The sequence below is a fragment of the Oncorhynchus nerka genome, unplaced genomic scaffold (genome assembly GCF_034236695.1).
Source record: "Oncorhynchus nerka isolate Pitt River unplaced genomic scaffold, Oner_Uvic_2.0 unplaced_scaffold_686, whole genome shotgun sequence".
NCBI lineage: Eukaryota > Metazoa > Chordata > Actinopteri > Salmoniformes > Salmonidae > Oncorhynchus > Oncorhynchus nerka.
This window is the reverse complement of record NW_027040477.1, coordinates 334,514-361,339: the sequence shown is the minus strand read 5'-3', so window position 1 is coordinate 361,339 and position 26,826 is coordinate 334,514. Positions and strand designations below refer to the sequence as shown.

Sequence of the window (26,826 nt, the reverse complement as noted above, 5' to 3'; positions counted from 1 at the left end):
CCATGTCTTCCCCAGTGATATTACCCACTATATTACCCACTATTATCACAACACATGTGGTGTAACATGTCTTCCCCAGTGATATTACCCACTATATTACCCACTATTATCACAACACATGTGGTGTAACATGTCTTCCCCAGTGATATTACCCACTATTATCACAACACATGTGTGTAACATGTCTTCCCAGTGATATTACCCACTATTATCACAACACATGTGGTGTAACATGTCTTCCCCAGTGATATTACCCACTATATTACCCACTATTATCACAACACATGTGTTGTACCATGTCTTCCCCAGTCATTATCACCCAGTGATATTACCCAGGCACCACTGTACCAGCACCACTGCAGCACCACTGCTGATTATTTTGTTACATTAGAAGTGTCCATCCAAAAGGCTCAAGTGTTTCTACAATTCCTCTAACACCTCCACTGTGGGGCTCTATAAAACTATTGGAACAATTTCCTGTTTGACCGCTAGGTGTTATGGGTATTATGACACCTCCACTGTGGGGCTCTATAAAACTATTGGAACAATTTCCCTGTTTGACCGCTAGGTGTTATGGGTATTATGACACCTCCACTGTGGGGCTCTATAAAACAATTGGAACCATTTCCTGTTTGACCGCTAGGTGTTATGGGTATTATAACACCTCCACTGTGGGGCTCTATAAAACTATTGGAAACATTTCCTGTTTGACCGCTAGGTGTTATGGGTACTATAACACCTCCACTGTGGGGCTCTATAAACTATTGGAAACATTTCCTGTTTGACCGCTAGGTGTTATGGGTACTATGACACCTCCACTGTGGGGCTCTATAAAACTATTGGAACCATTTCCTGTTTGACCGCTAGGTGTTATGGGTACTATAACACCTCCACTGTGGGGCTCTATAAACTATTGGAAACATTTCCCTGTTTGGCCGCTAGGTGTTATGGGTATTATGACACCTCCACTGTGGGGCTCTATAAAACTATTGGAACCATTTCCTGTTTGAGCGCTAGGTGTTATGGGTATTATGACACTTCCACTGTGGGGCTCTATAAAACTATTGGAACCATTTCCTGTTTGACCGCTGGGTGTTATGGGTATTATGACACTCCACTGTGGGGCTCTATAAAACTATTGGAACCATTTCCCTGTTTGAGCGCTAGGTGTTATGGGTATTATGACACCTCCACTGTGGGGCTCTATAAAACTATTGGAACCATTTCCCTGTTTGACCGCTAGGTGTTATGGGTATTATGACACCTCCACTGTGGGGCTCTATAGATCAAATGAAACGGGAGAATCTAGAGAATGCAACAATATTAGTTTCATCTTGCTGTGATGTAACAATATTCACTGTGATGTAACAATATTCACTGTGATGTAACAATATTCACTGTGATGTAACAATATTCACTGTGATGTAACAATATTCACTGTGATGTAACAATATTCGCTGTGATGTTCAGCCCCCAAAATGAAAATAAATACTAAATAATTTCATAGAATTGAACTAAGACCACTTTCTCTTTGGTCACAGATGGACAACATCACTTAGTGTTTCCAGCTGAAGATGTAATGAATCTGCACACATTTGAATGGTGTCTCTGCACCGCTCAGTTGACGTTTAGGGGAAAATATCAGACACTCAAATCTATGAATCTTAGAACAGTAATATTTTACACATGAAGGTACCAAGAAGAAGATTTCATTTCTGATGAAAAAACACAAATGTGAAAAAAATATGGATATAAACTCTTCATAAATTCTTAAACAAAATTGTAATCTCACCTCTTAGCTTTGGTGTCATGTTCCCCAGAGAGACTCATTATCGAGCAATGACCCCTAAACAGAGATCCAACATGTCATTGAACTATAATACATGAATAAATATACAAATTGTAAAATATCCACAATATACGAATATATGAACAATATGTTTTTTTTTCATTTCATTGCCAGTTAGCTATATGCAATTGAATATGAACAACTATATGGTATTGAATGTGACTTGCACCTAGTTGCCCCATGTTGAAGCGCCCCATTTTGTATGATTGAACTGTCACGTAGCTGTCCCAGGTGAAATGGACTGTTAGATCTGAGTGTTTTACTGTCATTCACTAAACTAAAATTACACCATACATTTAATTTCTCTTCACACTTTACAATAATCCCTGGGAAAAGTCTTACCTTGTAGCCTGAATTCACAACCAGAACATGTCAAGTCATTGAAATATTTTCGGTTCTGCTGAGAGAGCACCTTTCTGATGACAAGTGGCTCTGTATCTTCAACTTTCTACCAACATCCTACATGAATAATCCCTGGTAGGATTCTTACCTTGCAGCCTGAATTCAAAACCAGAACATGTCAAGTCAGTGAGAGTTTCCTTTGTGTTGAGAATGAAACCTTGGGAACCGTTTATTCACCTCCCCAATGTCAGGAAACTTTGTGTAATTTTTGTTACTGATTAATTTAGGACTCCATCATTTCTGTTAAAGTTTAGTAGCTCTGACCCCATGTCAGCATCATCAGAAACCCAGTTTAACCTGTTTACCAGAAAAGCCTTGTGTTTCCAATAACATCGCTGTGTAGCTACTGCTTTCCTGCAGTCAGATTACCTAGTGACCTCATGGTGGAATGTTATTCATATTGTACCATTATTACCTAGTGACCTCATGGTGGAATGTTATTCATATTCTATCATTATTACCTAGTGACCTCATGGTGGAATGTTATTCATATTGTATCATTATTACCTAGTGACCTCATGGTAGAATGTTATTCATATTGTATCATTATTACCTAGTGACCTCATGGTGGAATGTTATTCATATTGTATCATTATTACCTAGTGACCTCATGGTGGAATGTTATTCATATTGTATCATTATTACCTAGTGACCTCATGGTGGAATGTTATTCATATTGTATCATTATTACCTAGTGACCTCATGGTGGAATGTTATTCATATTGTATCATTATTACCTAGTGACCTCATGGTGGAATGTTATTCATATTGTATCATTATTACCTAGTGACCTCATTATTATAGTGAATGTTATTCATATTGTATCATTATTACCTAGTGACCTCATGGTGGAATGTTATTCATATTGTATCATTATTACCTAGTGACCTCATGGTGGAATGTTATTCATATTGTATCATTATTACCTAGTGACCTCATGGTGGAATGTTATTCATATTGTATCATTATTACCTAGTGACCTCATGGTGGAATGTTATTCATATTGTATCATTATTACCTAGTGACCTCATGGTGGAATGTTATTCATATTGTATCATTATTACCTAGTGACCTCATGGTGGAATGTTATTCATATTGTATCATTATTACCTAGTGACCTCATGGTGGAATGTTATTCATATTGTATCATTATTACCTAGTGACCTCATGGTGGAATGTTATTCATATTGTACCATTATTACCTAGTGACCTCATGGTAGAATGTTATTCATATTGTATCATTATTACCTAGTGACCTCATGGTGGAATGTTATTCATATTGTATCATTATTACCTAGTGACCTCATGGTGGAATGTTATTCATATTGTATCATTATTACCTAGTGACCTCATGGTGGAATGTTATTCATATTGTATCATTATTACCTAGTGACCTCATGGTGGAATGTTATTCATATTGTATCATTATTACCTAGTGACCTCATGGTGGAATGTTATTCATATTGTATCATTATTACCTAGTGACCTCATGGTGGAATGTTATTCATATTGTATCATTATTACCTAGTGACCTCATGATGGAATGTTATTCATATTGTATCATTATTACCTAGTGACCTCTTCATGGTGGAATGTTATTCATATTGTATCATTATTACCTAGTGACCTCATGGTGGAATGTTATTCATATTGTATCATTATTACCTAGTGACCTCATGGTGGAATGTTATTCATATTGTATCATTATTACCTAGTGACCTCATGGTGGAATGTTATTCATATTGTATCATTATTACCTAGTGACCTCATGGTGGAATGTTATTCATATTTTTATGATTTATAATTAATAAACATTAATAGTTTTTTAACGCCGAAAATCCTGTGTTTCTCTGCCAAATGGTTTTGTTATATTTCAGTCATCTGTGATGTATATAAAGTGAATATATTGGGATGCAACTCAACATGAAATATATTTCAGTCTTCTATGATGTATATAAAGTGTAATATTGGGATGCAACTCAACATGGAATCCATTTCATTAACTCCATATCTGACATGGTACTTGGTGGTGTCTTCTTTCTTTAAGCCCAGAACCGTGTGTTTAAAACTTCCAACAAACACTGTGTGACCCTGATTCAGACCACTGCATTTCAAGTATCATTATTACCTAGTTAATCATTAATAACAACACCGTATGAACAACTAGCAGTTCCAAGACCAGTGATTCAAGTCTGAGTTTCTGTCCCAAAGTGGCACCCTATTCCCTATAGAGTACACTACTTTGAACAGAGCTCTATGACACCCTATTCCCTATATAGTTCACTACTTTTGACCAGAGCTCTATAACACCCTATTCCCTACATACTGTAGTACACTACTTTGACCAGAGCTCTATAACACGCTATTCCCTACATACTGTAGTACACTACTTTGACCAGAGCTTTATAACACCCTATTCTACATACTGTAGTACACTACTTTGACCAGAGCTCTATAACACCCTATTCCTACATACTGTAGTACACTACTTTGACCAGAGCTCTATAACACCCTATTCCCTACATACTGTAGTGTACACTACTTTGAACAGAGCTCTATAACACCCTATTCCCTACATACTGTAGTGCACTACTTTGAACAGAGCTCTATAACACCTATAGTCCCAACATAGTGTACTACTTTGAACAGAGCTCTATTGCACCCTATTCCCAACATAGTGCACTACTTTGAACAGAGCTCTATAACACCCTATTCCCTACATAGTGCACTACTTTGACCAGAGCTCTATAACACCCTATTCCCTACATACTGTAGTACACTATTTTTGACCAGAGCTCTATAACACCATATTCCCTACATAGTGCACTACTTTGACCAGAGCTCTATCACACCCTATTGCCTACATAGTGCACTACTTTGACCAGAGCTCTATAACAGCCTATTCCCTACATACTGTAGTGCACTACTTTGAGCAGAGCTCTATAACACCCTATTCCCTACATAGTGCTCTACTTTGACCAGAGCTCTATAACACCCTATTCTACATACTGTAGTACACTACTTTAGACCAGAGCTCTATAACACCATATTCTACATAGTGCACTACTTTGACCAGTGCACTACTTTGACCAGAGCTCTATAACACCCTATTCCCTACATACTGTAGTACACTACTTTAGACCAGAGCTCTATAACACCCTATTCCCTACATACTGTAGTACACTACTTTAGACCAGAGCTCTATAACACCCTATTCCCTACATACTGTAGTACACTACTTTAGACCAGAGCTCTATAACACCATATTCCCTACATAATGCACTACTTTGACCAGAGCTCTATAACACCCTATTCCCTACATACTGTAGTGCACTACTTTGAGCAGAGCTCTATAACACCCTATTCCTACATAGTGCACTACTTTGACCAGAGCTCTATAACACCCTATTCCCTACATAGTGCACTACTTTAGACCAGAGCTCTATAACACCCTATTGCCTACATAGTGCACTACTTTGACCAGAGCTCTATAACACCCTATTCCCTACATAGTGCACTACTTTAGACCAAGAGCTCTATAACACCCTATTGCCTACATAGTGCACTACTTTGACCAGAGCGCTATAACACCCTATTGCCTACATAGTGCACTACTTTGACCAGAGCTCTATAAAAACAACTGTGAAGCTTACAGGGCAAAGAGCCACTAACAAAGTTAACTTCCCACACTGAAAGGAGGGGAAAGGGCTGCCTAAGCGTGGTTCCCAATCAGAGACAACGATAGACAGCTGTCCCTGATTGAGAACCATACCCAGCCAAAACATAGAAATAAAGAAACATAGAAAACAAAACATAGAATGCCCACCCCACATCACACCCTGACCTAACCAATCAGAGACAACGATAGACAGCTGTCCCTGACTGAGAACCATACCTGGCCAAAACATAGAAATAAAGAAACATAGAAAACAAAACATAGAATGCCCACCCCACATCACACCCTGACCTAACCAATCAGAGACAACGATAGACAGCTGTCCCTGAACCATACCTGGCCAAAACATAGAAATAAAGAAACATAGAAAACCAAACATAGAATGCCCACCCTACATCACACCCTGACCAAACCAATCAGAGACAACGATAGACAGCTGTCCCTGACTGAGAACCATACCTGGCCAAAACATAGAAATAAAGAAACATAGAAAACAAAACATAGAATGCCCACCCCACATCACACCCTGACCAAACCAAATAGAGACATAAAAATTGATTGTTTTGTGACCATGAATGTAAGAATGACAGACAAAAACTGTTTATTTGTCTTCCTCCAGTGGTAGGTTGTGATAATGTCTGTAGTCTCTCCCTCTGTCTCTCTTCGCTCCTCTCTCTGTCTCCACACTCCCCTATCTCTCACAAACATAGACTCTGACCTGTCCAATGAGCCAAACTGGTTAAAGAATCCCCCCCTCTCTCTCTCTCTCCTCTCTCTCTCCCCTCTCTCTCTCTCTCTCTCTCTCTCTCTCTATCCCCCCTCTCTCACTGTGTAGACCTGCCAGGCTGTTAGGTTAATGGACCATGGAAACCTACTGAGAATCTGTCATACAGAGAGAGATACAAATGAACATGATTAAAACTAAAAATACATTAAAACGTGTTGAACTCATTTCCATGTATGTTGTTCTGTTTCTGTTTACAGGACTAGAAATGGGATTCAACTGGGTCAATACAGTCAGAGAATTAACTATATATCCTCAACCTTATTCTATAGTCAATACAGTCAGAGAATTAACTATATATCCTCAACCTTATTCTATAGTCAATACAGTCAGAGAATTAACTATATATCCTCAACCTTATTCTATAGTCAATACAGTCAGAGAATTAACTATATATCCTCAACCTTATTCTATAGTCAATACAGTCAGAGAATTAACTATATATCCTCAACCTTATTCTATAGTCAATACAGTCAGAGAATTAACTATATATCCTAAACCTTATTCTATAGTCAATACAGTCAGAGAATTAACTATATATCCTCAACCTTATTCTATAGTCAATACAGTCAGAGAATTAACTATATATCCTCAACCTTATTCTATAGTCAATACAGTCAGAGAATTAACTATATATCCTCAACCTTATTCTATAGTCAATACAGTCAGAGAATTAACTATATATCCTCAACCTTATTCTCAAGTCAATACAGTCAGAGAATTAACTATATATCCTCAACCTTATTCTATAGTCAATACAGTCAGAGAATTAACTATATATCCTCAACCTTATTCTATAGTCAATACAGTCAGAGAATTAACTATATATCCTCAACCTTATTCTATAGTCAATACAGTCAGAGAATTAACTATATATCCTCAACCTTATTCTATAGTCAATACAGTCAGAGAATTAACTATATATCCTCAACCTTATTCTATAGTCAATACAGTCAGAGAATTAACTATATATCCTAAACCTTATTCTCAAGTCAATACAGTCAAAGAATTAACTATATATCCTCAACCTTATTCTATAGTCAATACAGTCAGAGAATTAACTATATATCCTAAACCTTATTCTATAGTCAATACAGTCAGAGAATTAACTATATATCCTCAACCTTATTCTATAGTCAATACAGTCAGAGAATGAACTATATATCCTCAACCTTATTCTCAAGTCAATACAGTCAGAGAATTAACTATATATTTACATTTACATTTAAGTCATTTAGCAGACGCTCTTATCCAGAGCGACTCAACCTTATTCTCAAGTCAATACAGTCAGAGAATTAACTATATATCCTCAACCTTATTCTATAGTCAATACAGTCAGAGAATTAACTATATATCCTAAACCTTATTCTCAAGTCAATACAGTCACAGAATTAACTATATATCCTCAACCTAATTCTATAGTCAATACAGTCAGAGAATTAACTATATATCCTCAACCTAATTCTATAGTCAATACAGTCAGAGAATTAACTATATATCCTCCAACCTTATTCTCAAGTCCATCCACATGCTGGCTTCAACCCAACCCAACACTAACCTAACCCTAACCCTAAACCATCCCTAACCCTAACCCAACACTAACCTAACCCTAACCCTAAAACAACCCTAACCCAATCCTAACCCAACCCAACACTAACCTAACCCTAACCCAACTACATCCTTAACCCTAACCCAACCCTAACCCAACACTAACCTAAACCTAACCCAACCCTAACCCAAACCCAACTCTATCCTTAACCCTAACCCAATCCTAACCCAACCCAACACTAACCTAACCCTAACCCTAAACCAACCCTAACCCAATCCTAAACCAACCCTAACCCAACCCCAAACCCAACTCTATCCTTAACCCTAACCCAATCCTAACCCAACCCAACACTAACCTAACCCTAACCTAAACCAACCCTAACCCAATCCTAAACCTAACCCTAACCCAACCCCAAACCCAACTCTATCCTTAACCCTATCCCAACCCTAACCCAACCATAACCCAACCCCAACTCTAACCCTAACCCTAACCCTAACCTTAACACCAACCCTAACCCACCCCTACCCTAACCCAACCCAACACTAACCTAAACCTAACCCAACCCTAACCCAGACCCAACTCTAATCCTTAACCCTAACCCAATCCTAACCCAACCCAACACTAACCTAACCCTAAACCAACCCTAACTCAATCCTAACCCAAACCAACCCTAACCCTAACACAACTCAATCCTTAACCCTTACCCAACCCTAACCCTAACCCAACCCTAATCCAACCCTAATCCAACTCTAACCCAACCCTAACCCTAACCCAACCCCAACTCTAATCCTAACCCAACCCTACCCTATTCACAACCCTAACCCTATCCTTAACCCTAACCGAACCCTAACCCTAACACCAACCCAAACCCTAACCCAACCCTAACCCTACCCAACTCTAACCCTAACCAAAACCTAACCTGAACACCAACCCAACCCTAACCCAACCCTAACCCCAACCTAACTCAACCCTAATCCAACCCTAACCCAACCATATCCCTAACGCTAACCCAACCCCATCTCTAACCCTAACCCCTACCCTAACCCTAACCCTAACCCTATCCTTATCCCTAACCCAACCCCAACTCTAACTCTAACCCCTACCCTAAAACCCTAACCCTAACCCAACCCCAACTCTAACCCAACCCTAACCCTAACCAAACCCTAACCCAACCCCAACTCTAATCCTAACCCAACCCTACCCTAAACCTAACACCAACCCAACCCTATTCACAACCCTAACCCTATCCTTAACCCTAACCGAACCCTAACCCTAACACCAACCCAAACCCTAACCCAACCCTAACCCTACCCAACTCTAACCCTAACCAAAACCTAACCTGAACACCAACCCAACCCTAATCCAACCCTAACCCAACCATATCCCTAATGCTAACCCAACCCCATCTCTAACCCTAACCCCTACCCTAACCCTAACCCTATCCTTAACCCTAACCCAACCCCAACTCTAACTCTAACCCCTACCCTAAAACCCTAACCCTAACCCTAACCCAACTCTAACCCTAACCCCTACCCTAACCCTAACCCTAACCCAACCCCTACCCTAACCCTAACCCTAACCTAACCCAACCCCAACTCAAACCCTAACCCTAACCCTAACCCAACCCGAACCCTAACCCTAACCCTAACACCAAACCAACCCTAATCCAACACTACCTCTAACCCTAACCCAACTCTATCCTTAACCCTAACCCTAGCTTCAACCCAACCCTATTCAAAACCCTAGCCCTATCCTTAACCCTAACCCAACCCTAACCCAACTGTATCCTTAACCCTAACCCTAGCTTCAACCCAACCCTATTCAAAACCCTATCCCTATCCTTAACCCTAACCCAACCCTAACACCAACCCAAACCCTACCTCAAACCTAACCCTAACCCAACCCTAACCCAACTCTATCCTCAATCCTGACCCAACCCTAACCCTAACTCTAACCCAACCCTAACCCTAACAGGAGCTTTCAGTGGTTCTATGGTTGGTTCAGATAGATATGTGCTCTGTACCTCATTATAGACCCATGTGTGGTTGGTTCAGCTAGATATGTATTCTGTACCTCATTATAGACCCATGTGTGATTGGTTCAGCTAGATATGTATTCTGTACCTCATTATAGACCCATGTGTGGTTGGTTCAGATATATATGTATTCTGTACCTCATTATAGACCCATGTGTGGTTGGTTCAGATATATGTGTGTTCTCTACCTCATTATAGACCCATGTGTGGTTGGTTCAGTTACATATGGATTCTGTACCTCACTATAGACCCATGTGTGGTTGGTTCAGTTACATATGTATTCTGTACCTCATTATAGACCCATGTGTGGTTGGTTCAGATAGATATGTGTTATGTACCTCATTATAGACTCATGTGTGGTTGGTTCAGATATGTATTCTGTACCTCATTATAGACCCATGTGTGGTTGGTTCAGATAGATGTGTTCTGTACCTCTTTATAGATCCATGTGTGGTTGGTTCAGTTACATATGTATTCTGTACCTCATTATAGACCCATGTGTTGTTGGTTCAGATACATATGTATTCTGTACACAGTTTGGGATACTGTCTCACAACAGTTCCTCTGTATTACAGCCCCACTCTGTGGTTAAGATCGGTATTGCAGCTCTGTCAATCAGGCCAGTTTGGAGAGGATTAATTAAATATTCTTTCAACGTTTTTATTGATAAGAATGTAGACAAAAAAGCTGCAAATTGTCTTTGAACAGAAATGGCACGTACAAGACCCAAATCACTAGCGTTGTTAAAATAATATTACAACACCAACAACCAGGCTATACAGTAGTAGAATGACTGATACAAAGCAACATTTAATAACAACACTAACAACCAGGCTATACAGTAGTAGAATGACTGATACAAATCACCATTTAATAACAACAACCAGGCTATACAGTAGTAGAATGACTGATACAAATCACCATTTAATAACAACAACCAGGCTATACAGTAGTAGAATGACTGATACAAAGCACCATTTAATAACAACAACCAGGCTATACAGTAGTAGAATGACTGATACAAAGCACCATTTAATAACAACAACCAGGCTATACAGTAGTAGAATGACTGATACAAAGCACCATTTAATAACAACAACCAGGCTATACAGTAGTAGAATGACTGATACAAATCACCATTTAATAACAACACGAACAACCAGGCTATACAGTAGTAGAATGACTGATACAAAGCACCATTTAATAACACTAACAACCAGGCTATACAGTAGTAGAATGACTGATACAAAGCACCATTTAATATCAACAACCAGGTTATACAGTAGTAGAATGACTGATACAAAGCACCATTTAATAACAACACTAACAACCAGGCTATACAGTAGTAGAATGACTGATACAAATCACCATTTAATAACAACAACCAGGCTATACAGTAGTAGAATGACTGATACAAAGCACCATTTAATAACAACAACCAGGCTATACAGTAGTAGAATGACTGATACAAAGCACCATTTAATAACAACAACCAGGCTATACAGTAGTAGAATGACTGATACAAAGCACCATTTAATAACAACAACCAGGCTATACAGTAGTAGAATGACTGATACAAATCACCATTTAATAACAACACGAACAACCAGGCTATACAGTAGTAGAATGACTGATACAAAGCACCATTTAATAACACTAACAACCAGGCTATACAGTAGTAGAATGACTGATACAAAGCACCATTTAATATCAACAACCAGGCTATACAGTAGTAGAATGACTGATACAAAGCACCATTTAATAACAACACTAACAACCAGGCTATACAGTAGAAGAATGACTGATACAAAGCACTATTTAATAACAACAACCAGGCTATACAGTAGTAGAATGACTGATACAAAGCACCATTTAATAACAACACTAACAACCAGGCTATACAGTAGTAGAATGACTGATACAAAGCACCATTTAATAACAACAACCAGGCTATACAGTAGTAGAATGACTGATACAAAGCACCATTTAATAACAACAACCAGGCTATACAGTAGTAGAATGACTGATACAAAGCACCATTTAATAACAACAGAGAGAGATAGGATACGGCATGTGTCAAAATGATTGATTGCTGACCTTACGTCATGATGACGTGTACATGTCTGAATATGAGCCTCCGGCCCGTCCCCCCCTGTTCCTGTGTTCACGTGTTAGAGGGTGTGTGTTATTTTATAGCATTAAGTTATACTTTGAAGTAGGCCTGTTGTTTGATGTCTAGGGGGGCTGGTTGAACTGGGGAGGGTGTTGTTTGATGTCTAGGGGGGCTGGTTGAACTGGGGAGGGTGTTGTTTGATGTCTAGGGGGCTGGTTGAACTGGGGAGGGTGTTGTTTGATGTCTAGGGGGCTGGTTGAACTGGGGAGGGTGTTGTTTGATGTCTAGGGGGGCTGGTTGAACTGGGGAGGGTGTTGTTTGATGTCTAGGGGGCTGGTTGAACTGGGGAGGGTGTTGTTTGATGTCTAGGGGGCTGGTTGAACTGGGGAGGGTGTTGTTTGATGTCTAGGGGGCTGGTTGAACTGGGGAGGGTGTTGTTTGATGTCTAGGGGGCTGGTTGAACTGGGGAGGGTGTTGTTTGATGTCTAGGGGGCTGGTTGAACTGGGGAGGGTGTTGTTTGATGTCTAGGGGGCTGGTTGAACTGGGGAGGGTGTTGTTTGATGTCTAGGGGGCTGGTTGAACTGGGGAGGGTGTTGTTTGATGTCTAGGGGGCTGGTTGAACTGGGGAGGGTGTTGTTTGATGTCTAGGGGGCTGGTTGAACTGGGGAGGGTGTGTTTGATGTCTAGGGGGCTGGTTGAACTGGGGAGGGTGGTGTTTGATGTCTAGGGGGCTGGTTGAACTGGGGAGGGTGGGGCTAGGGGCTTGAACTGGGGAGGGTGTTGTTTGATGTCTAGGGGGCTGGTTGAACTGGGGAGGGTGTTGTTTGATGTCTAGGGGGCTGGTTGAACTGGGGAGGGTGTTGTTTGATGTCTAGGGGGCTGGTTGAACTGGGGAGGGTGTTGTTTGATGTCTAGGGGGCTGGTTGAACTGGGGAGGGTGTTGTTTGATGTGTAGGGGGCTGGTTGAACTGGGGAGGGTGTTGTTTGATGTCTAGGGGGCTGGTTGAACTGGGGAGGGTGTTGTTTGATGTCTAGGGGGCTGGTTGAACTGGGGAGGGTGTTGTTTGATGTCTAGGGGGCTGGTTGAACTGGGGAGGGTGGTGTTTGATGTCTAGGGGGCTGGTTGAACTGGGGAGGGTGTTGTTTGATGTTTAGGGGGGCTGGTTGAACTGGGGAGGCTGTTGTTTGATGTCTAGGGGGCTGGTTGAACTGGGGAGGGTGTTGTTTGATGTCTAGGGGGCTGGTTGAACTGGGGAGGTGTGGTTTGATGTCTAGGGGGCTGGTTGAACTGGGGAGGGTGTTGTTTGATGTCTAGGGGGCTGGTTGAACTGGGGAGGGTGTTGTTTGATGTCTAGGGGGCTGGTTGAACTGGGGAGGGTGTTGTTTGATGTCTAGGGGGCTGGTTGAACTGGGGAGGGTGTTGTTTGATGTCTAGGGGGCTGGTTGAACTGGGGAGGCTGTTGTTTGATGTCTAGGGGGCTGGTTGAACTGGGGAGGGTGTTGTTTGATGTCTAGTGGGGCTGGTTGAACTGGGGAGGGTGTTGTTTGATGTCTAGGGGGCTGGTTGAACTGGGGAGGGTGTTGTTTGATGTCTAGGGGGCTGGTTGAACTGGGGAGGGTGTTGTTTGATGTCTAGGGGGCTGGTTGAACTGGGGAGGGTGTTGTTTGATGTCTAGGGGCTGGTTGAACTGGGGAGGGTGTGGTTTGATGTCTAGGGGGCTGGTTGAACTGGGGAGGGTGTTGTTTGATGTCTAGGGGGCTGGTTGAACTGGGGAGGGTGTTGTTTGATGTCTAGGGGGCTGGTTGAACTGGGGAGGGTGTTGTTTGATGTCTAGGGGGCTGGTTGAACTGGGGAGGGTGTTGTTTGATGTCTAGGGGCTGGTTGAACTGGGGAGGCTGTTGTTTGATGTCTAGGGGGCTGGTTGAACTGGGGAGGGTGTTGTTTGATGTCTAGTGGGGCTGGTTGAACTGGGGAGGGTGTTGTTTGATGTCTAGGGGGCTGGTTGAACTGGGGAGGGTGTTGTTTGATGTCTAGGGGGCTGGTTGAACTGGGGAGGGTGTTGTTTGATGTCTAGGGGGGCTGGTTGAACTGGGGAGGGTGTTGTTTGATGTCTAGGGGGCTGGTTGAACTGGGGAGGGTGTTGTTTGATGTCTAGGGGGCTGGTTGAACTGGGGAGGGTGTTGTTTGATGTCTAGGGGGCTGGTTGAACTGGGGAGGGTGTTGTTTGATGTCTAGGGGGGCTGGTTGAACTGGGGAGGGTGTTGTTTGATGTCTAGGGGGGCTGGTTGAACTGGGGAGGGTGTTGTTTGATGTCTAGGGGGGCTGGTTGAACTGGGGAGGGTGTTGTTTGATGTCTAGGGGGCTGGTTGAACTGGGGAGGGTGTTGTTTGATGTCTAGGGGGCTGGTTGAACTGGGAGGGTGTTGTTTGATGTCTAGGGGGCTGGTTGAACTGGGGAGGGTGGTGTTTGATGTCTAGGGGGCTGGTTGAACTGGGGAGGGTGTTGTTTGATGTCTAGGGGGGCTGGTTGAACTGGGGAGGGTGTTGTTTGATGTCTAGGGGGCTGGTTGAACTGGGGAGGGTGTTGTTTGATGTCTAGGGGGCTGGTTGAACTGGGGAGGCTGTTGTTTGATGTCTAGGGGGCTGGTTGAACTGGGGAGGGTGTTGTTTGATGTCTAGGGGGCTGGTTGAACTGGGGAGGCTGTTGTTTGATGTCTAGGGGGCTGGTTGAACTGGGGAGGGTGTTGTTTGATGTCTAGGGGGCTGGTTGAACTGGGGAGGGTGTTGTTTGATGTCTAGGGGGCTGGTTGAACTGGGGAGGGTGTTGTTTGATGTCTAGGGGGCTGGTTGAACTGGGGAGGGTGTTGTTTGATGTCTAGGGGGCTGGTTGAACTGGGGAGGATGTTGTTTGATGTCTAGGGGGCTGGTTGAACTGGGGAGGGTGTTGTTTGATGTCTAGGGGGCTGGTTGAACTGGGGAGGGTGTTGTTTGATGTCTAGGGGGCTGGTTGAACTGGGGAGGGTGTTGTTTGATGTCTAGGGGGGCTGGTTGAACTGGGGAGGGTGGTGTTTGATGTCTAGGGGGCTGGTTGAACTGGGGAGGGTGTTGTTTGATGTCTAGGGGGGCTGGTTGAACTGGGGAGGGTGTTGTTTGATGTCTAGGGGGGCTGGTTGAACTGGGGAGGGTGGTGTTTGATGTCTAGGGGGGCTGGTTGAACTGGGGAGGGTGTTGTTTGATGTCTAGGGGGGCTGGTTGAACTGGGGAGGGGGTGTTTGATGTCTAGGGGGTCTGGTTGTGTGGGGGTGTTTGAGTGTTTGAACTTTTGGGAGCGTACACCCAGTTTTTATCTCCCTTATGGTTGTTATCTATGAAGCAGGAATGTCCAGGCTTATGTATCTGGGGGCCTAGGCTTTATAAATGTCCAGAACAAGCCACTTTTTTAAGACCTGAATTTTAAACATCTAAAATATGTCTACCAGGGGAATTATCGGAGTGCTCTGTAGCTCATGTCATGAATCCAACGCCAAAAGCCTGGAAGATATTTTGCTTGAGGCTCCCGAATGTTTTAAAGGATTTCTGTGTACAAGCGAGGGCCATATTTCGTACATATTCAACCCGGAGGAATATACGGTTAAGATATTCACAGACAGCGTGTCCCAACCCTTTTATCGTGCAGAACCCGAGCCTTTTTCTCCAGCGCTAAGGATGCGAGAATGGCTTAAAATAAGGCTAGCTTTGTGTCAAATGGAACGTGCCCTGAGTGCTTCAAGGCTGCCAGGATATGCGTTGGAAGAACAAGTCTGTGGACGCCAGGATCTAATGGCTCTGAGAGTCACTTCCATGGGGTATACCCCGGACTCCAGAGTGACAATTTTATCATGTGAACAATTTGATAGGGCAAATGCTACGAAAACGTTGAGACATACCCCGGAACAACAACAAGTTCGAAGGCGGATCTTTCCCTGGCAGGAAAGTGGACAGAGCTTCGACGGAGCGCGGAAAAGACTTTGCGATGGGGAATTGGAAACGGATAATGTTCAGGGCTAACAGGACCCCTATATCTGTAAGAAATAGTTTTAAAAATGTTGAATTATAACGTGTGTTAAAATGTAGGTGTTAATTTTTGAAAATGTATAGCCCCCATTTAACTAAGGGGCAGCGCTCTTTTCTCTCACGCTAGGGTCTGGTGCAGACAACTGTAAGATCTGAAAAAACATGTATTATTTTATAGTCTATTCCTACATGGGTATGTTATGAACATTACGTTTTATTAAAGTTTGTAATAATGTACAAAGACCGGCCTCCAAGGTTTTTTATTTTTACATAAAACACGTGTGATGCATGTTTAAATATTATTCAAATGTGTTACTTAATTCAAACATGTCTTAAAGGTTGTACGAAATATTTTGGAATTCAATAAAAGGAATTTTTTAAAACGGTATCTCACCCTTTAACTATGGGAAAAGCCTATTTAACAACGTCTTCCAGCTCTGTCGCGAAGTAAAATAGAATCAGAGTGTTTGGGTGTGTGGGAGTGGTCTTGGGGCGTAGCAACAGGCGTGTGTGGGTGTGTGTGTGTGTGTGTGGTTGTGTGTGTGTGTTACATAAATCCTAAGGTGGGGGGGTTTCAACCAGGGGTCCCAGAGCTCTATATGTAGAGAATCGTTTGAAACCAAGGTTTACATTATCCGTCATATGGCCTGTCAAGATATAGGCCTACAGCCCGGGTTAAACACTGATATCTAATCAACACACATGGATTCTAGCAAACCCAATGCAGACAGAACGGTACTTTGAATTCAAAGCCTTTTGGGGGGTTCTAAAACAGACATACAGGGGTGGGGTGAGGTGATATGTTATTCTGGCATAGAACAATTCCACGCATGTTAAACAGCAACCCCATTAAAAAACGCAAATACAGACGCTAAAATCATACATGTAACACCAACCATTACAGAAAGAAAAAAAACGAACACTCTTAATTATCCAAAAATGGCAGAATAACATATCGTCTCTGTACTGTCTCTCAATTAAATCCCCAGGTCGTTTGTATAGCAAAACATTCCTCGATTTCAAAGCCCTGGAAAATAATGTGAAAAACCTTTCTTGTTCGTCTGCAGGTATTGAGGCCGTAGAATTGACTGGGTCTATAAGGTTGGCCGCATCACAGAATAGCTGGTCATCAACATCTGACATGTCATTAAAAAAAGGTCTCTTGGGTGTTTCAATCGGAATGCTCGGGGCGCCGGAATCCCCCAGCTCTAGATGTATGTTGCCGTCTGTGCCGTTTTTCGCCGGAGTCTGAATGAAAATAATACATACATAATTACGTTATTAGATATAAAAATATATATGTTAGCTACATACAAATGTCAAATACCTTTCCGTTATAATAATATATATTAACAGTACATAGTTAAAATACCTCGGCTTTTTTGGCGCTTGTTGTGACGAATCGCCGAAACCGGGGGTGTGTGACTTTTTCCCTCTAGCTTTCCCGATTCTGCTGGGTCTGTCTCCGGGCAGTCTGAAAAAACATTATTTGTCCTTGTTTTAACATAGGCTATCAACAGATCTATAACTAATAAAAAGGCTGATAACTAATAACAAAACTGTATAATGGTCCCATACCTTGTCCCTGGAGCGCCGGTTTGTACAGAGTTGGTTAAATCCGCTCTTTTGCTCCCCGCTTACATGGCTAATAATCTCCAAACTGCTCTAAGCGGTGTTGTTTGTGTGAATATTGTTTTCCATAAAGTTAATAACCCCCCCTAAAACGAAATATGAAATGACCTCTTCCCCTATCGTTAAAGCGTGCGATACATTTTTAAAACCAGTGATTAAATTCAAAATATTTAGTACCTACATTTTAACACATGTTATAATTCCAAATTATGTGTCCGCTGACAGTTAGACTTACAGGAAAATGATAATACAAGCGGAACTACGTAGCTAATACTGTTGTAACTGGGGATCCTTATTGTAGCAACACACTTTTGTAGGGAAGGCAATCCTGCGCTGCGTTAGCTAAGTTTTCATGTCATCGGGTGTAGTTCATAAAGGTTGAAGAGTGTATGTTAGGATGAAGTGTGAATTCATGCCAGGAATAATAAGTGTGAAGTTTGATTTCCTCCCTTCTGTAATAAGCAGCCAATGAGGTATTTTTTCCTTTATTCATGTGTTTAATCTGAACCCCTTATAACGCCGGTTAAACTGTTATGTATGTAAGCACTTCAGAGTTATACCAAGCTAATAAGTCACTCCTAAGATAATGTTGTAAGAGTGTGCTTAACTGTATTTTTAATTTACTTTATAGTTCTCACTGAAGGGGATAATTCTCACTGAAACTACAGAATAAAGCCGCCAGTTAAAATCATGGAACAGTTGTGCTCGTGGTTACTGAAGGGAGCTACAAGACCATTATTCGTTTTTTGAATTCACCAACTCAAAGACGCTTGCCCGCTCCATCATAACTCCGTAAGTTTTCCCTCCCTGTGTAGATCAAACGTCCTGCCTGTAACTCCTGGGTATGCCCACATCATTAATGAATAAGATGTGTGGAAAACTGTTTAGCCATAGTTAAAGGCCTTTCATAAAGAGCCTGTCATGATTGCCTGTGCCTCATGTTTAACACGTATTGCTTGTTACCGAATACTACTGTTGTACATTTAATATCTACTAGCAGATTTCTTTTTAAAAGTCAATAAATATGTGTGTAGAGTGCATTTGCACAAATTCTGTCATGTTACTGTGGTCGTATTTTTTAAAAGTCAATAAATATGTTGCCTTTGTGTAGAGTGTACATGTTTGTTTCACTGTAGATCTGTTTAAGACCTCCTAGAAACACCTAATTTCATCCCACAGCATTAATTAATAAGCTGTGTAGAAGCTGTTTAGCCATAAGTAAAGGCCTTTCATAAAGCGGCTGTCATGATAAACCTGAATCTGAAATTACCTTTAGGATCTTTTCTTTGGGGTTCTAATCTCCCCAGGTGTACAGGCCCTGCAAATCCTTAGGCTGGAGCCATCTGGAAGCTCTGTGCCTGTACATATAAAGAGAACTCAATAGGAAACTAGGCTGAGAAACATTATTTAGATGGCTGTTTAATTGTTGTTTAAAGCCTGAAATGGACAAATGCCCAAGGGATTGTTGTTTAAAGCCATATTGTCTTAAAAATGGACAATAGCCCCAGACATTCCTGCTTCATAGATAACAACCATAAGGGAGATAAAACTGGGGGGTGTAGGGGGGGCATGGGCCCCAAAAGTTCAAACACCCTCTAACACATGACCACACGAACAGGGGGGGGGGGGGGCACATATTCTGTACATGTCATCAGGTCATAAGGTCAGCAATCAATCAAATTTGACAGGCGCCGTATCCTATTACTCTCTAATGAATCACCACACTGTGTTGTAGAAACTGGTTTCATTAATAGAATGAATCACCACACTGTGTTGTAGAAACTGGGTTCATTCATTAATAAAATGTAAAAACTTTTCTCGTTTAGAAATCATTGATCTTGTTGTTATTGGGCTTCTTGTTGTTTGTAAATATTGTAGAATGTTTATTTGTTTATTTCTTGAGACGACACAACAATGTAGTTTATGTATATATATGTGTGTGTATAAACTCAATTCAACTGAATGAAAAGATGTGACTAATAAAGGATCATCAACCAGATGGAAGAAGAGAGGTGGAAATGTTTTAATATTGATCACAATATGACAGTACAGTAATAGATGGAAGAAGAGAGGTGGAAATGTTTTAATACTGATCACAATATGACAGTACAGTAATAGATGGAAGAAGAGAGGTGGAAATGTTTTAATATTGATCACAATATGACAGTACAGTAATAGATGGAAGAAGAGAGGTGGAAATGTTTTAATACTGATCACAATATGACAGTACAGTAATAGATGGAAGAAGAGAGGTGGAAATGTTTTAATATTGATCACAATATGACAGTACAGTAATAGATGGAAGAAGAGAGGTGGAAATGTTTTAATACTGATCACAATATGACAGTACAGTAATAGATGGAAGAAGATATGTGGAAATGTTTTAATATTGATGTCACGTTCTGACCTTTATTTCCTTTTGTTTTGTATTCATTATTTAGTATGGTCAGGGCGTGAGTTGGAGTGGGCAGTCTATGTTTGATTTTCTATGATGTGGGGATTTCTATGTTTCGGCCTAGTATGGTTCTCAATCAGAGGCAGGTGTCATTAGTTGTCTCTGATTGAGAATCATACTTAGGTAGCCTGGGTTGCACTGTTTGTTTGTGGGTGATTGTCTATGTTGATGGCTTGTTTCAGCACAGTTCGCATTAGCTTCACGGTTGTTATTTAGTTTATTGTTTTTGTATAGTGTTTCAGTGTTCAGTGTTTTCTTTAATAAAATTAATGATGAACACGCCGCATTTTGGTCCTCCGATCCTTCTCGCCTCTCCTCTTCAGATGAAGAGGAGGACGACCGTGACAATTGATCACAATATGACAGTACAGTAATAGATGGAAGAAGAGAGGTGGAAATGTTTTAATATTGATCACAATATGACAGTACAGTAATAGATGGAAGAAGAGAGGTGGAAATGTTTTAATATTGATCACAATATGACAGTACAGTAATAGATGGAAGAAGAGAGGTGGAAATGTTTTAATACTGATCACAATATGACAGTACAGTAATAGATGGAAGAAGAGAGGTGGAAATGTTTTAATATTGATCACAATATGACAGTACAGTAATAGATGGAAGAAGAGAGGTGGAAATGTTTTAATATTGATCACAATATGACAGTACAGTAATAGATGGAAGAAGAGAGGTGGAAATGTTTTAATATTGATCACACTATGACAGTACAGTAATAGATGGAAGAAGAGAGGTGGAAATGTTTTAATACTGATCACAATATGACAGTACAGTAATAGATGGAAGAAGAGAGGTGGAAATGTTTTAATACTGATCACAATATGACAGTACAGTAATAGATGGAAGAAGAGAGGTGGAAATGTTTTAATATTGATCACAATATGACAGTACAGTAATAGATGGAAGAAGAGAGGTGGAAATGTTTTAATATTGATCACAATATGACAGTACAGTAATAGATTGAAATGTTTTAATATTGATCACATGACAGTACAGTAATTTTTGGAAGAAGAGACTGGAAATGTTTTAATATTGATCACAATATGTATTAGATACTGAGAGAACAGGACACTTATCATTCTGTTGTTACTACTGTATGATTGAGAGAACAGGACACTAATCATTCTGTTGTTACTACTGTATGATACTGAGAGAACAGGACACTAATCATTCTGTTGTTACTACTGTATGATACTGAGAGAACAGGACACTAATCATTTATGTTGTTACTACTGTATGATACTGAGAGAACAGGACACTAATCAGGACTACTGTATGATATGAGAGAACAGGACACTATTCATTATATGTTGTTACTACTGTATGATACTGAGAGAACAGGACACTAATCATTATGTTGTTACTACTGTATGATGCTGAGAGACCAGGATACTAATCATTATGTTGTTACTACTGTATGATACTGAGAGAACAGGACACTAATCATTCTGTTGTTACTACTGTATGATGCTGAGAGAACAGGACACTAATCATTCTGTTGTTACTACTGTATGATACTGAGAGAACAGGACACTAATCATTATGTTGTTACTACTGTATGATACTGAGAGAACAGGACACTAATCATTCTGTTGTTACTACTGTATGATACTGAGAGAACAGGACACTAATCATTCTGTTGTTACTACTGTATGATACTGAGAGAACAGGACACTAATCATTCTGTTGTTACTACTGTATGATACTGAGAGAACAGGACACTAATCATTCTGTCTTGTTACTACTGTATGATACTGAGAGAACAGGACACTAATCATTATGTTGTTACTACTGTATGATACTGAGAGAACAGGACACTAATCATTCTGTTGTTACTACTGTATGATACTGAGAGAACAGGACACTAATCATTCTGTTGTTACTACTGTATGATACTGAGAGAACAGGACACTAATCATTCTGTTGTTACTACTGTATGATACTGAGAGAACAGGACACCAATATTCTGTTGTTACTACTGTATGATACTGAGAGAACAGGACACTAATCATTATGTTGTTACTACTGTATGATACTGAGAGAACAGGACACTAATCATTCTGTTGTTACTACTGTATGATACTGAGAGAACAGGACACTAATCATTCTGTTGTTACTACTGTAAGATACTGAGAGAACAGGACACTAATCATTATGTTGTTACTACTGTATGATACTGAGAGAACAGGACACTAATCATTCTGTTGTTACTACTGTATGATACTGAGAGAACAGGACACTAATCATTCTGTTGTTACTACTGTATGATACTGAGAGAACAGGACACTAATCATTATGTTGTTACTACTGTATGATACTGAGAGAACAGGACACTAATCATTCTGTTGTTACTACTGTATGATACTGAGAGAACAGGACACTAATCATTCTGTTGTTACTACTGTATGATACTGAGAGAACAGGACACTAATCATTCTGTTGTTACTACTGTATGATACTGAGAGAACAGGACACTAATCATTCTGTTGTTACTACTGTATGATACTGAGAGAACAGGACACTAATCATTATGTTGTTACTACTGTATGATACTGAGAGAACAGGACACTAATCATTCTATGTTGTTACTACTGTATGATACTGAGAGACCAGGACACTGGGTGCATTTCAACAGTCTAAAGTGGCCTCCTCTCCTTTATCTGAAAACACAAGACAGGTCAAAGTAACATGGTGGCCTCCTCTCCTTTATCTGAAAACACAAGACAGGTCAAAGTAACATGGTGGCTTCCTCTCCTTTATCTGAAAACACAATAGAGGTCAAAGTAACATGGTGGCCTCCTCTACTTATCTCCTGAGACTGGGCTTTGCTGCAAACAGTCTCCTTCATCTGGACTCATCTGAGAACACAATAGAGGTCAAAGTAACATGGTGGCCTCCTCTCTTTATCTCCTCTCCTTTATCTGGACTCATCTGAGAACACATTAGAGGTCAAAGTAACATGGTGGCCTCCTCTCCTCATCTCCTCTCCTTTATCTGGAGTCATCTGAAAACACAATAGAGGTCAAAGTAACATGGTGGCTTCCTACCTGGACATTACTTTCACCTGTCCGGTTCTCTCATGTCAGAAGGGGGAAAGGAACATATGAATTCAAACATCACCAGTACTGACTGATGGGAGAGCTATTGACTTGTGTGTGGTGATAAAGTATGTAACTCAATAGCTCTGTTGAGACACATATTGCCACAGAGTCACCATGACGGTAGGCCCTTAACTCCACCTTGGGAGCACCATTCACATAACCCCCACCGTGAGCCTATGGACATGAGTCACCATGACGGTAGGCCCTTAACTCCACCTTGGGAGCACCATTCACATAACCCCCACCGTGAGCCTATGGGCATGAGTCACCATGACGGTAGGCCATTAACTCCACCTTGGGAGCACCATTCACATAACCCCCACCGTGAGCCTATGGACATGAGTCACCATGACGGTAGGCCCTTAACTCCACCTTGGGAGCACCATTCACATAACCCCCACCGTGAGCCTATGGACATGAGTCACCATGTAGGCCCTTAACTCCACCTTGGGAGCACCATTCACATAACCCACCGTTATGGACAGGCTGGACTATTAACTCAATGTTTTTACCTCGTTGTTATGGATTATCATCGTCTTCATCAGACAGGAAATACATCAGGTAAACAGGGTTCTGAGGCGTCTCCTTCAAGGGTCAGTAATTTGTATTTATTTTATTTTTACCTTCATTTAACTAGGCAAGTCAGTTAAGAACAAATTCTTATTTTCAATGACGGCCTAGGAACAGTGGGTTAATTAACTGCCTGTTCAGGGGCAGAACGACAGATTTGTATCTCGTCAGCTCGGGGTTTTGAACTTGCAACCTTCCGGTTACTAGTCCAACGCTCTAACCACTAGGCTACGCTGCCGCCCCAGTAATGTCATGGCAAGAATAGTCTCACTGGCTTTGCTGCACAATTTCTTATATAACCCCGACTATAAATGTCATACAACCCACATTTAGAATGACAGTCTTCAGTGGTCCACTTTAAGTCTATCACTCAAATTCAAGTCCCTCAACTTAGTACACCCTTACAGTTAGAATGTCAATTTACAAACGGGATCAAATATAGACAGTTTTTTACCAGTATTAACTTTTTATCATTACAGCCCCAGTTTATCCCTGCCTTACACTGTCGGGAGTGGCATAGTAATGACAGATCGGTATCTCAATGCATTCTTAGTCTCACTTACTTTACATTTCGCAGTGTGCAGAACTCCACAACCCAAATAAACAGGGCTGACCAGGCACTCCTCCTTCTGGCGCGTCTTGATGTTCTTCTTCAGATTTTCAGTTCGTCCTTCCAATGGCACATGTTCAAAGTGGATGGCCCTTGATAATGCCTCTCACCTGAGCTGCCAGTGTCCTTTACAGTCCATTATGTCTTGTCCATTGCTCGGACTCAGTTCTCACGGTAGGAGAACCGTGTATAAAAACATTCTGGCTTGGTTAAATATTGCATAGTAAAATTGTTTAACTAATTATAACATGTTTAAAAGGCCCTACACCCAAACAAGGGCACTGTTCATCCACCTCTGGCCTGCTCGCCTCCCTACCACTGAGAGTACAGTTTCAGCCCAGTCAAAACTGTTCGCTGCTCTGGACCCCCCAATGGTAAGAACAAACTCCCTCACAACGCCAGGACAGCGGAGTCAATCACCACCTTCCGGAGACACCTGAAACCCCACCTCTTTAAGGAATACCTAGGATAGGATAAAGTAATCCCCTCACAACAATAAGATAGAGAGAGAGGAGAGACCCCCCTCCCCTGAAAAGATTTAGATGCACTACTGTTCCACTGGAGGTCATAAGGTGAATGCACCAATTTGTAAGTCAATAAGATCTGGATAAGAGCGTCAACAATAAATGACTTAAATGTAAATGTAAAAGGTCTGTACTAAAGATTTTAATTAAATAAAGGGTGACCCTCACACAACAATAAGATAGAGAGAGAGGAGAGACCCTCACACAACAATAAGAAAGGTAGAGAGGAGAGACCCTCACACAACAATAAGATAGAGAGAGAGGGAGAGACCCTCACACAACAATAAGATAGGAGAGAGGGAGAGACCCTCACACAACAATAAGATAGAGAGAGGGAGAGACCCTCACACAACAATAAATAAGAAATAGAGACCCTCACACAACAAAACAATAAGATAGAGAGAGAGGGAGAGACCCTCACACAACAATAAATAAGATAAGGGAGAGAGGGAGAGACCCTCACACAACAATAAGATAGGAGAGAGGAGAGACCCTCACACAACAATAAGATAGGAGAGAGGGAGAGACCCTCACACAACAATAAGATAGGAGAGACCCTCACACAACAATAAGATAGAGAGAGAGGGAGAGACCCTCACACAACAATAAGATAGAGAGACCCTCACACAAGAGGGAGAGACCCTCACACAACAATAAGATAGGAGAGACCCTCACACAACAATAAGATAGAGAGAGACAACAATAAGATAGAGAGGAGAGACCCTCACACAACAATAAGATAGAGAGAGACCCTCACACAACAATAAGATAGAGAGAGACCCTCACACAACAATAAGATAGGAGAGAGGAGAGACCCTCACACAACAATAAGATAGGGAGAGACCCTCACACAACAATAAGATAGAGAGAGAGGAGAGACCCTCACACAACAATAAGATAGAGAGAGAGGAGAGACCCTCACACAACAATAAGATAGAGGAGAGACCCTCACACAAGGGAGAGAGACCCTCACACAACAATAAGATAGAGAGAGAGGGAGAGACCCTCACACAACAATAAGATAGAGAGAGGGAGAGACCCTCACACAACAATAAGATAGAGAGAGGAGAGACCCTCACACAACAATAAGATAGAGAGAGGGAGAGACCTCACACAACAATAAGATAGGAGAGAGGGAGAGACCCTCACACAACAATAAATAAGATAGGAGAGACCCTCACACAACAATAAGATAGAGAGAGAGAGAGGAGACCCTCACACAACAATAAGATAGGAGAGACCCTCACACAACAATAAGATAGAGAGGAGGAGAGACCCTCACACAACAACAATAAGATAGGGAGAGACCCTCACACAACAATAAGATAGGAGAGTCCCTCACACAACAATAAGATAGGGAGAGACCCTCACACAACAATAAGATAGAGAGAGGGAGAGACCCTCACACAACAATAAGATAGGAGAGAGGGAGAGACCCTCACACAACAATAAGA

General features: G+C 41.3%; 1 protein-coding gene across 3 annotated transcripts in view; it reads right to left on the bottom strand.

The window, feature by feature from the left end:
* LOC135571225 (NLR family CARD domain-containing protein 3-like) overlaps positions 1 to 26,826 on the bottom strand; it is a 136,500-nt gene that overhangs the window by 39,582 nt on the left and 70,092 nt on the right. Inside the window, exons 1-2 of one of the 3 annotated variants that reach the window (XM_065017009.1) lie at positions 2,192 to 2,637; positions 1,793 to 1,846 (exon numbers count right to left, since the gene is read on the bottom strand). The exons of 1 other annotated variant lie outside the window; for it this stretch is intronic. In XM_065017009.1, coding sequence (XP_064873081.1) covers positions 1,793 to 1,830 — 38 coding nt within the window. In that variant the 5' untranslated portion in view covers positions 1,831 to 1,846; positions 2,192 to 2,637. Of the gene's footprint in view, positions 1 to 1,792; positions 1,847 to 2,191; positions 2,638 to 26,826 lie in introns of those variants that run through there. One more of the 3 variants, XM_065017010.1, reaches the window with a different exon arrangement.